The 13197-nt window shown below is 35.6% G+C and overlaps 1 protein-coding gene across 11 annotated transcripts in view; it reads left to right on the forward strand.

Moving 5' to 3' along the window:
• STXBP5 (syntaxin binding protein 5) overlaps window positions 1–13197 on the forward strand; it is a 106260-nt gene that overhangs the window by 33634 nt on the left and 59429 nt on the right. For all 11 annotated transcript variants that reach the window (XM_063390342.1, XM_063390341.1, XM_063390345.1 and 8 more), the window contains 3 exons: window positions 7463–7597; window positions 8712–8775; window positions 11135–11218. In XM_063390342.1, coding sequence (XP_063246412.1) covers window positions 7463–7597; window positions 8712–8775; window positions 11135–11218 — 283 coding nt within the window. The remainder of the gene's footprint in view (window positions 1–7462; window positions 7598–8711; window positions 8776–11134; window positions 11219–13197) is intronic.

Here is a 13197-nt window from a genome sequence, read left to right on the forward strand (position 1 = left end):
CTTACATTATCTTAGATTTGAGCAAAACATTTCTTTAAAAGCAAGGGCCAAGAGTCATGAAAGATGCCACTTTCTTTTGAATCAAAATTAAATTAGTTAAGAATGTGTAGATAAAAAATTGACCATTAATGGATTCATAGCTCCTGACCTCATTTTGTAACAGTGATAGTAATTTGAAGCAAGTCTTCTCAAGTGGGGATTGGTGAGGTTTTAGATGTAAAATGCATCAATTAGCTGAAGTTACTGACAGATGTCAAAAGCTCAGTGCAAAGCAAGCTGTGTTAAGTTTTTTAGCCTTTTGTTTGTGGCATTTGTGGGGGTTTTGCAGCTGCTCTGTGTTCTAGTTACCAAAGAAGAGTTAGGAGATCGTAAACCAGTGTCATGCTTGGCCACTGTTCCTTGACTGTAGGATTCAGTCTGTAGGGGCCAGGACAAAAATACATAATGATGAGAGACAGTTGCTTGTGTGACTTGTCATGCAAGTTAAAAGTGTCTAAATACTATCCCTTTTCAGAATGCATAATTCAGTGTGTGACATTAGTATTTCAGGTTTCGTACTTCTCTAAGATGTCTTCAGTGGACAATTATCTGGTTCCTTTGTCATCTGCATATCGATGTTAAGTATGTTAAATGCAAGATTGTTGTGTGTTAACAAGTAATGCAAGATCCATGTCCAATTTGCTGTAACTCAGGTATAAATGTTACACTGGATTAGCTCTGAAATAAGTGTAGGTAAAACGTTAGAGTAAATACTGGAAGCATGTTGTGAGACATACATACATAGATATATACATACCTAATCTGGCTTTAGTTTCCTGCCATGCAGAAACTGTTAAACTTGATGCTGATCTAAAGTGTGAAAAGTCAAACATCCATCCCTAACCAGCCAGGGACTTTCACAGATCCTGTTTGAGAGGGTGGAGTGACAGACTAACTTGATTAAAAAAAGAAAAAGTAGCACGGGATGACAAATTTGAGGCCCCTTTGCTAGCCATAGCAAACCAGCTTTGTTTACAAGTATGAAAAACTTGTTCCATTATCCAAGACTTACATCCTTCCTGAGCTGACATTCCAGTTCTAGCGCCAAAGGAAAGTTTGTCTTTATGATAAGTCACAAAGCAAGAATGGCATAAAAATAGAACTGAGTGCTTTGTGCAAGTGCTCTGCATATCGATCCCTGAATGCCTTGATAGCAGTTTAATTTTTAATATGTCAACTTCTATGCCGTGGGATTTAAATAGTTTTCCTCAACATGAAACTGCATAATTCAGAGTTACAAATTATGCTTAAAACATCTTTGGCTTTCTGTCCTGCTGTGAGCAGCAGCTTTAGCATTGTGTTTGGAACACTGTCTACAGAGAGTGGAAAATCCCACTTGTATTTATTTATCAATAATAAGATTTTAAACTTCTATTGACACATGTCTTACCTTGTTAGATACTGTAACTTTGTACTCAGCCTGTGCCTTAGCAGACTTGAGTTTTCTTTCACCTTGAATTTATAAACTGACCAATTCTGCCACTTTGTGGATAGCAGAAGGACATACAGGTTGTCTTGCCTGTGAAATCAAGTGATGGCAGACTTTGTTTGTAAGGTTTTGGTTCATTTTTCATGCATAACAAAGTTTTTGGTTTGGGGTTTCTTTTCTTTTTTTTTTCCCCACACTTTCTAAAGTGACTTTCTTCAGAGTGAGAGGAAATGCTTCAGAGTGAGAGGAAATGATCACTGGGTCTGCTTGCCTTGATGGTGTCATGTAAAGCCTTTTACCTAGTGAGCTTAAAAATTTAACTCAGTGATGATTCCCTAGGGCATGTAATTAGAAGGAGTTTGATCTTGTTTCAAGAAACTAGCGAAAGAAAATTAAGGTATTGCCTGTCCAGATTTGTCATGTATGTGAATGCTTCTTTCACAAGGATCAAATTGCTTTGAAAAATGTTTCCTTGAGGCCATGGATGCATGCAGAGTTCCACATGTCAGTGGTTGATGGAACTGCAGTTGCATCACCTGCCTTCTGCTGCCTTTAGCACTGAGGCAGAACCAAAACACCCAGTCCTGTCACTGAGAAATTTCAAATTTCAGAAAAATGGTTTTTTAAATTGCCTCAGTTGCCCTCTTAGCTATACTTTTCACAGTGACTTTCACAGTGATATGAGGCATATAATGGCCAACTGCCACGTTCTTGAGCAGAATTTTACCTCTAGTCTTTAAGTTCTGCCTAAATGACAGGCTTCTCCATCAGTGATAGGAATATTTTTTCTGTCTTGTGTGGTAAGGCTACATGTCTGACGTGGCCATTTTTTTTCTGCACTTTTAGTTTGTGACTCCCCAAATCCACTTCGAGGCAACTGATTTGAAAACTAAGAGAATTTTTCAGTATTAAAAGAATTTACACAAAACACTCAAAAAATCTGAAACTTTTTTTCTGCTGATGAAACACCCTGCACTATATATTTGTGAACTCCTCTTGTGTCTGACATGCCACTGATCTGGCTACTTTTTGTGTCTCCCAAGATACTCGAGTGTCTTGCTCTGACACATGCTTAGTCTGTCTTGACACCACCAGTGTCTCCCGCAGCTCAGACACTGGACACAGGCGCTTCTCAGCTGCCTGAGGAGGCAGCCATTCAAGTCAATGTGTTTGGGGAAGCACCGCTTGGAGTGCTGTCGAGGGATGTAAATGGAAGTGAAGTACCTGGTTCAGTTCCTATGATATACTGCATTTACCCACGTGTTCTTTTGGTGTGGGACATTTTTGGGGTGCACTGAAGAGGATTTCTTCCCCTGCAGATGCCTTCTGGTCTTCGAGGCTTTTTTTGTACAGGTAGGTGTTCTAAGCTTATTGAAGGTATCAGATGTGGGAAAAGACCCCTTTGCAGCAGTCAGGCGGTATTAAAGCTACTGCTTGATTCCATCAGTGTGTCATTTTGACATTGACTTTGGACTTTTTAAGCCCATGGAGGATTTTGACAAGAGTCTGTGGATGTGGAGTCTACGCTAATATCGGAATTAAACTTCTCAGGTTCTGAATTTTATGTGGTGGTATCTCATACATGAAATGTTGAGGATACAGGTGTACAGCATACAGCTTTGATGGCTTAATCTTTTGCTTTTATTTTGCCTGTACAGTAATGATCTGAGCAGCTGTGTGCTTACAGTTACCGCAGACCTGGAATGACAGCCTGAGGCACTAGAAATATTTTAGTGATTTAACAAAACCTGTTATCAATGTTTGTCATACTTCAAAGTATTTGTCACTGTGCTTTGTTAAAGCAGTGAAAAATTCTGAAGCAGGTATAATACTTCATAATGCAGTAGACGAGGAAAAGGTAAAGATTAATTTAGAAGGATTTCTGCTGTCATAATAATACAGTTAAGTTAACAGCCTGCCATCTTTCCTTAATATTTCCTCTTAAAAAACTAATTCTTTAAATAATGTATTAATTTAATAAGTTGTTTAATATTTCTGTAATTAAATTCTTGTAGAGGGATTATTATCACTTGCTGTATTAATTGTTTTGATGTATGTTGTGAAACAGCAGCAATTAAGATTTTTTTAATACCTTTGACAGATTATCAGAAAAGATACATAGTCTGCAGTTAAGAAAGGGGGAATCCTTTCAGCAGGTTTACAAAAAACTTACTGGAGAATCTCCTGTCATTTCTAAGACTCTCCCATGAACAATATCCTAAATTAATTTTAATTGGTGTAAGGACAGTAAATATTTTACCTTTTTTTTTTCCCTGTGGGTGTGTCATTTGCTTTTCTGTATATAATTTTTTCTTCTTTAACTATTGGTTCAACTCTTACAAATTCATTTTGCAAGAAAGAAAAATCTTGACTTTTTAATTTTTTTTGAGGGGTGGGGAGGGAGTGACTTTGCAAATATATGTGTGGTGAAGAGGAAGATTTTGTACTTACAGTAAATTACAGCTGCAGGAGAATTTAAAACTATCCTGACTGCTTTGGAGTTGTATAACAGTGCCTCATTTTAGTGGTGATGTTAGTTTATATGAAAATCTTGCTGTAGATTTCACATTGAAAAAATAAATCTCCTTAAAGCATTTTTTTTTCTATAAAGGGATCTTTCTCTTTGTGAAGATATGGGAAAGTGAAATATTTGAAATGACATGCTGTGCCCAGTACTGGTTTATGCTAAAACTTTGGTCTGTTTCACGAGATGTACTTACTGAGGGAGCTGAAATTGCCTTGGAGACAACATGAGGAATCTGTTGAGCCATGAAAGAACTGCCTGCAAAAGCCTGCTTTCTGTGGCTGCTGGCTCAGACAATTCCAGGCTGTCTCTTTAGATGTACAAAACTGGACAATTTTAAATCATAGATGCTTCTATTTTAGTGTTTTTGGGCAGAATGCCTTGCTACAGGAGAAAAGTACGGTAGTCTGCTTTTGTCTGCTACATTGTTTTTGGGCAGTTGGGGTTTGTGTGCAAGAAGACTACTACAAAATTTTTTCATCTGTAGTCTTTTTGATGTGTTCTCAAAAATAGATTTTATTTTTCACTTTCATGTGTATATCCACTTGTGGATAGAGAGAGAGGGAGAAGACCGCTGGAGTTGTAGAAGTTGCTAGAGGATTAAATGTCCAGTTCTGCTTCTGTTGATCTTAAAATACATTATGGATGAAGTCTATTCTAATCTTGTGGCAAAAAAAAGATAGGTTTCTGAAAGAAAAATCTGCATTTTTCAGTAAAATAAAAATGCTGTCTGTGGCCAAGCATCAAATAATCCAGTATTGCATCATTACCAAGAAGACTCAAACCTTTTGTTTCCGTCCCCCAAAAGGAGCTTGAATCCCTTCAATCATCAGTCCAATTCTCAGCAGAACAAACAAGGCTGCTGGCCATTCAGATGGTCCTAGATTCTCTGATTTTTAATTTTTAAGAGAACTGTAACGCTTCCAAAGTTGTTTACAATGTACGTAGTTTAAGATGAAGCCTTAATCAGTGAGGAGAGAAGCTTGGTGCATAAACTTTGTTGGAAATACTATTCTGTAAATTTTTAACATAAATGCAGTTATCTGAAATGAGTCATTCATTCAAAATATAGTTGAGTTTCTGAAAGTTGGAAGGCATACAGTTTTTTTATTAAGAAAATAAAATAGTAAATATATTTTTTATTTGCAAATGGAGTAACATTTACTGCATTCAGGGAGACATGTTGGTTCTTATAGCAAGATCAACATGCCATTCCTTTTGGATTTAACTAGTTTTTCTGTGAAATAAAAGATCTAGGAGTATCTTAGTTTATAGAAAAATCACACAACTCTGATTGTAGAAGAATGGTAAAATACTTTGAGGAGTAAGATTAAGAACTCTTTTATGAGCCTGTTCTTTACAATTGTGACGTCTTTTCAACCTCCTGCCTTTGAGAGTTTGTAAATATTTTGTGAAGCTATTTGTTCTGTTCATTTAATATTGGCATGGAATCACTTCATTGTTTGCTAACTCTTGACAAAATTAATCTCAGTTGCACAAAGGAGACAGTAAATTGAATATGCCTGCATACTCAAGAAGAGTATCAAGAACATTGAGGAGCTTCTTTAAATGTTACCCTTGGGCTATAGCAGTCAAAGCTGAAGGCCCGACTTTTATTTTTGCCCACATTAAATGATGTGGAATAGATTGGTTTTCATAACGAAAGTATTGGACAATTGTAATTAACAATATTAACTTGCTAATCAAGACAAGCCTAAAACTCTGCTACTGATGATTTTTTTCTGGCTGCTAGGCCATGATTTTGGATCCAACTGATCTGGTTGCCAGCTGCTTTTGGCATGTTGAGTACTGGCACAAAAAGCACCACGAAAACTGATGTGGTGTTGCAGAGTGCTGAAGGTTTATGTTTATGCTCTATCTTTGTATATAGTAATTGCCTGCCAAGGAGGAATGTGTACCAATGTATGTGCTTTAGCTTCCAGTAAAATACTTTTTTTTTAAAGGGTTTTGGAGAAACACAAGTTTTCAACATGTGGTGGTTGCAGTTTAGTGAAATGTGTTACAACCTCTGCAAGTTGAGTTGGAAGGGCATTTTAAGTCATGTATGTAGTAGTTTTTTCTGTGAAACAGAAATTTCTGTCAATGAAAAATTTAGTGCAGCCTTTTGGCATAAATATTCAAGGACAAGAAATTGAGTTGGAAAGCAGATAGATTAGGTGTTTGCTTGAGCAAAGTGCATTTCCTAATTAGGAAGAAATAAGTGAAAAACCCCAAAATGGTACACTTCTAAATCCAGGTAGTATCGCTACAGAAGTTTTAACTTTTGAAACCTGCAGTGCAAATTAACATCTCTTCAGCCATAGCAATTTCTCTCTTTGCTGCTGTTAGCCTTTCCTTTCAGCTCTAGTTGGTGTGCATATGCAGCATCAAATGCAAAGGATCTAAAGCTGTTCTTTGCATAAATACTTAACAGGCTTGTGAAGTGGTGCATGGATTTGGCAATAAGCAACCCAATTGGGAGAAAACAAGAACAAAAAAATTGTAAAGCTAAGGATTAAAGCTGACAGAATAAATTCTTGTTGAATAATTGTTTTACCTTATCACTAAAGCATTTTTGAAAGCCCAAGTTTGATAGCTAAGTAGTTTGGCAATTTCTTTCAATGTCAAACCCTGTCAGATTAAAATGGTTTAGAGTTTCCAGAAAGTTTCTAGACTCCAGCATTCTGTCAGTTTGTACAGACGTTATTTCCTTATCCTGAAGAAATAGTCAACAATAATCAGGACTCAAGGGGGCAGAAATAATCAGGTTTTCAAATACTAATATTTGTGCTGGAGCTACAGTCAAAGAGGAGTCCTCTGCTGGTACATACAGTTGTTAGCTGTTGAGTCTTGTGCAGGTACTCTCTTCTAGCAGAATAAAAAACTAAAAGGCAGAAAATTAAACCATGATTGAAGTAAAGTTACAGTCTGAAATTTAAACTACTTTTAAAATTACTTTCATATTTGTTTAGGATTTCTCTAAGGTTTGCTCTTTAGGCTTTAATTTGCATTACATGTAAACTTACTTTTCTTGAGTTATATCTTTTGTCTATCTCCTTACTTGAAATCGATCTATCTGCATATGGCAACTTCTAAAATCCTTTTTTCTTTAAAACTTGAAAGTAGATAGATTCCAGATGGAGATTTGTAGATTATAGGAGTATTGTATTTTAATTTTGACATAACAGAAATCAAATATGTTCAATATGATAAATTTTAAAGATGACTGTAATTTTTTTTAATGATTTGTGAGTTTTAGAATACCTTGCTTTCTATTTTTCTGTTCAGCCTAAGGTTCTATTTTGTCTGTTCATCTCTCACTTTGGTCATGTACTGGCTTTTCTACTTTACCTCAGACTTGTCTTACATGCTTCTGTTTGCCTATTGTCTTATTTCTACCTTGTGGTAGCATACTGTAGGATAGCAGAAAGACATTTCTTTAATGACTTTTTGGTGGCTTTCTCTTTCAGGATAACATTTTGTCACCTGCCTTTCCAAAGCAAATGGCTATATGTGGGCACTGAAAGAGGAAACATTCACATTGTCAATGTGGAATCCTTTACTCTCTCAGGCTATGTCATCATGTGGAATAAAGCCATTGAACTGTGAGTTTAAACAAGTTTGGTCTGTGGAGGGGAGGGAACAGCAGTGTCCCAGATGTTGTTGGAATCCCATCAGTTGCAGGAATATCACTGTTATCTAAAGAGGCCTCCATATTCACCTTACTGCACTACATACACTATCAAAATATAAAGTCATGTAGATATTTTAAAAAATGTGAAGTGCTAATGTTAATATGTTTCTGTCTTTTAGAAGTATTTTATCATATTCTTGGGGTAGACATGGAAATAGACAAAATAGGCAGTATAGAAATAGATGTAAAAATCACTATGTGTGGGGATAAAATAGAAGAAAAAACAATAGGCATTTAAATATGGTGTAGCTGGTACTTGGGCAGACATGTCACTTCTCCAGTTGGGGATTAAAGACCAAAGTGTAAAGATAACACATTTTTTAAGAGGGCTGATGTCTTCTGAGTTGGCAGTGACTTTCTGAAATGCAAATTTAGATAAGTCTATTCCAAGAGCAAAATACATTTTATAGCTATTGTCACTGCATCTCCTTTTTTTAATGTTAAAGTTGTATGTACAAATATAGTGGTTTGTGGGAGAAAGATGTAGTTGTGTGCTGCTCTTCCTGTGCTGGTGTTTTGTTCCCAGCACGTCTACTTTCAAAAATACATGAAGTCCATCACTTGCCAAAGGGTGTTGAAGCAAACACAGTTCTTTATTAGTCCATCTTCTTCAATGGCAAGAAGTCCACACAAAGTGTTAGTTCTGTGTTACTGTAACAGTGGCTGTCTTGGACAGTTTATGAATAATGACAAATCTTGTATTCCAGTGTCAATGCAAACATTTTGTCCTACAGTGTCAATTCTGTAACAACAGATGTTGAGATAAAAGGTTTAAAGCTAATGGTAACTCTTTTGTTGCTGGTAGGCAGTAAATTAGCCTTTCCTTAAACCAGAAACTAAGTGTCTACAAACACACACGGGGTTTATAGGCTTGAAGATAAAAGCGAAAGTAACTCTATTTTGAAATGTCACAACTTGCTTACATGGAGTCTGCATGTCCAGAATCTGTATTACTTCCAATTATTTTGAGATACATTTAGGGCAGGGGACAAATTTTTTTTTAATAGAAATATTTCCTTTTTTAGGTCATCCAAATCTCACCCAGGACCTGTTGTCCACATTAGTGACAATCCGATGGATGAAGGAAAGGTAGGATATTTTAAAGACTCTTCAATACATTATTTTCAAAGCAAGATATTTTGAAAATATAGATACCACTGCTATTTAAGGAAGGATTAAGTAAAGGATGACAACGAAGGTTTTAGGGCCTAATACAAAGCAAGGTACAGACATGACTATAGGACACATTGCTGGAATAAATCATCTTGTAATCAGAAACATTTGAAAAGAGATGAAAATTATTAGCTGCAAAACTTTTGGAAATAAAAACTCAGAGTTTTACTTACTGTGATAAAAAATAAGATGTTACAAAAAAAACCCACAAGTCATAACTACAGTGCTGAAAGTGTGATGGAAATTAATTCCACTTCATCATGCTCTTGGGTGTTATTTCACAACTTTAAAATGCTTATTTATAACCCATATTTATACAGAGTACATGTACTTTGTCTTTAGATTTAAGTAATCTGAGACAAGGTTTTGTGGAATTTGACATCTAACTCATACTCCCGTATTAGGCCGTTTATTATAATCACTAGGTGCTGTTTGCTAATGAAACTGGCCTACAGAACAAGATATTTCAGAAAAGTAAATGAAAATATGTGAGAAAGATCTATGTATTTGACTTGTATTTCATTCCCATGAGACACTATTAACATAATCATCTGTTCATCTTGACAAGGAGTTTTACAGTACATATTCTTGAAGCCCTTGCAGGAACAGGAGTCCTTGTCTTGTGACATAACATTTTGCTTACTGGTGTTACATATGAAGGAGAAATATTTTTTTTTGTCTCCTTTGTGTTTTTCATGTCAGTAGTAGATTAAATTGGAGAGAGGGAATTATCCTGTTGTCTTAGCAGTGGTTTGAAAGTTGTAGCTAGTTATCAGCTTGTATCCTAGACACCTGAGGTTTCAGTCCAGCAGAGAATTTAATGAGTAGAAGTTTTTTCATTTGTATGAGGCTCACTACAGTAAGAGCATAACTAATGGGTTTCTCATTAGAATTAGGTTTGAATCACATTCCAGGCTTATGGACTCTAGCATATGAATGCAATGAAGCTGTTGTCATTTCAGAAAATTTAAGTGTTCAATTTATTTTGATGTATTCCAACCCACATCTAATTATTGTCAATTAAAGTTTAAAAATTACTGGGTTTATTCGTCAGGCTACCAATCAGTGTTTTGAAATGTGAGCTTACACTTTTCTTATTTCTCATGAGAAAACATTACTAAAAAACCCTGTGTAGTTGCAAAAATCACCCATGTACGCACTTTTAAAATTTGTTCATGCTTTTAGCTTTCTAATCACAGTGGGTTTTCCAATGTTTTAAATTAAAATAGAAAAATTATAATATATGGCATATGATAGACAAGATAATTAAAAATGATAGTATACATAACGTTCATGGGAAAAATTGAATATTCACTTTTACTGGATCTAACATGTCTAATATTTATGGTATTTTAGTGCTGTAGAGCACCAAAAGAGATGAAATATTTTATTTGTAAGCTTGTAGGAGATCTGTTATTTTTTACTGGAGACAACTGTACACCTTGAAAATCTTAACATGCTGAGAAGACTATGCAGACAAAACCTGTAGATATGGCACTAAATTGTTACTACTGCCTTATGTTGACCATGGGGTTTTTTGGGTTGGGTTTTTTTTTTTCATTAAGAGAAGTAGCACTTGAGATAGGAGAACAAAACACTTAGATGCTAAACAATGTGTTAGACCAGCTACTAGGAGGAATTTGAGTCTTCACTCCCTGCAGTAAAGGTTTAAACTTGCTTCTTGCAAAAAGGTGATTTGGGAAATTATCTAGTTTGGTTTATCTAGCTTTCCTCCTATGAACAAATAATGTTTCTGGTGTTCCTTCAGCCAGTTATCTCAGTTATGACTAAAATCTGGAGAAAGCTCATAGTACATTGTTTCTTTATAGGCAATGAATTACTGAGAACTTTAGGGGGAATATTGTATTCTTCCAGCAAATTTAAGCAGAACAAATTCCAGTGAGGAAAATGCACAATAAAGCTCTCCTTTTCAAAACCCCTTCTTTTCACTCAGGGTGGAGTACACATAACAAAGTTTAATATGGATCTTTCTGCAACTCAAAATGGTTTCCAAGGAATCTTCAGAAGGATGCTTTAATTTTTTTCTAGTTTTGCGTGAATGTCCATTTTATTTTCTAGAACTTGAGGACAATAAGTGCAAAGTAAACCTTTCTAACATTGAGGCCTTCACCTCTTTAATTTTTGTTTTTATAACTACTTGCAGTTACGATATGTAGTATTATGCTGCATATCTTTTGGGACAAGAACTTCAGGCTTTGCAAATGATATCATTTTGCTTTTCTTTATAAAGAAATAATGTATCTTCTTAATGCAGCTTCTGATTGGCTTTGAATCTGGGACGGTGGTATTATGGGACCTGAAGTCAAAGAAGGCAGATTACAGATATACACATGATGAGGTAACATTTTTCATCTGCATTATTTACTCTGAGGATATAATTCACTAGTCGAATAGTGACTTGTATTACTTTCTAATCTCCTGCTTCTGTCACCAGTGGATCAATAAGTAGGTCTCTTTGAAATTGCAAGTACTGGAAATTTTCTCTAAAAGAGCAGTAGGGCTTGGATAATAAACTTTACACCAAATAACTTCACTGAGTTTAAGTTTGTGAAGTAATGAATGGTGGCATGGATTGGATTTCTTCCCTAAGCTTTTACATCTTTTTTCTGCTAATCATGTGACTTGCACCTGTGTTAAGGGCTTAAGCTGAAACAAGATGGTTTAGCAATTTCTGTGATTTGGAATCTATCACATATTCAGGGAACTGTGAGAGGAAAGAGCAGGGGAAGAAACCACTAAATAGTCTCACTACAACAATTCTCTAACCACCTTTTCTCTGTAGAATAAGACCAAGATCAATTCTCTTTGAAATAAGACTGGGGGAAGGTTTAAAAAAAAGACATTGGGTAGCTCTCATTTCTTTAGAACTTGATTTTTGATAGAATAGATATTTTGAAAGACTGAGATTCGAAAAATGAGTCAGCATAATATGCAAGGGGGTGTATTTCATTTAAAATAATATAAAATTGATCTTCATTACATTTTGTTGACTGTAAAATGGCTTTGTCATTGTTCAGTACCAGCTTTAGGGTTTTGGGGGGGGCAGAGGGGAGCAGGGTTGTTGGTTTTTTTTTGGTGGCAGTCCTGGCTCAGTACTTGTACTTATTTGTATTCTACCAATCAAGAATTGGAGGGGGAGGCTCTGAAGCAGTCCAAGCCTTGGATCATCAGAAATGTCCATATAAACCCCAGAGTATGCAAAGAACAATTTTCTCCCTTCTATTCTCATTCCATGAACCTAATTAATTCCTTATATCTTTTTTTCCATACATTTACTCATATCTTCATCATCCTTTTTCTCCCTAAACCTCTTCCTAGACCTAGACTTGCTATGTTCTTTAACTTTTTTAACCATTCTATTTTTCTTTGTTTTACAAAACAGAAACACAGCAGCATAGTATATAGGAAGATATGGAATGCTAGATGTATCATGTGCAATAACTGTCTTTGAATTTGTTTTCCTTTCCTTGATATTGGATTAGCCTTTTGATGCTGCAAGCCTAAAGCAGATGCTTCCTTGAAACAACCCACTCTAACACCAAAGACCCATTCTTCAGGTGTTACTGTCAGGTCAATGTCCTGAAATTTAGGCATCATTTTTCATTGACATAGTTGGACAGTAAAAATTAGAGTCTTTCTGCAGCTTTTCATTGAAAGCCTGATTTCTGCTTTGAATGTGGTTTGGTACTGTCAGCAGACTTTGCCCTCTTAATACTGTTCTAATTTTCCAGGTTGCTTATGAATAAACTGGGCAGTATAGATGCCTGAGGGTCTCTACCATTTACCTTCATCCATGAACTAATCAATTAGTGCCAGCCTGTCTTTATTCTAGATTGCTTTACTTCCTTAACTAGTGATTTATTTGTTCAAAGATATCTAGTCTGTTTAGTTTTAGCTTCCTTTGAGATACGTTGTTGCAGGACTTCGAAAATTTTGTAGACAGCTTAAGTAGTGGTGTTTCCATGAACCTCATGCCTGTTACCATTCTTGGAGGTTTGTTTGATTGTAACTACCTCTCACAAAAAGTATGTTGACTACTTCTATCTGGTGTATTATACTCATATTATTATCTCATAATTTATACTCATATTATCTCATTATATACTCATATATTATCCGTGTGTCAATTTACTCTGTTCTATATTAAAATTTTGTTGCAGTTTCTAGAAACTTACCTAAGGTAGACACCATGCTGCTTATTCTGTCTTTCTTTTTATTTTATGGTCCATTTATTTAAAAATGAACTAAGTATCAGTCTCAATATTTTTTGAACCAGTTCTCACTTGAGAGGCTGCAGAGATCAGTGAATAGTTCAGA

Source organism: Prinia subflava, chromosome 2 (assembly GCF_021018805.1).
Source record: "Prinia subflava isolate CZ2003 ecotype Zambia chromosome 2, Cam_Psub_1.2, whole genome shotgun sequence".
Lineage (NCBI taxonomy): Eukaryota > Metazoa > Chordata > Aves > Passeriformes > Cisticolidae > Prinia > Prinia subflava.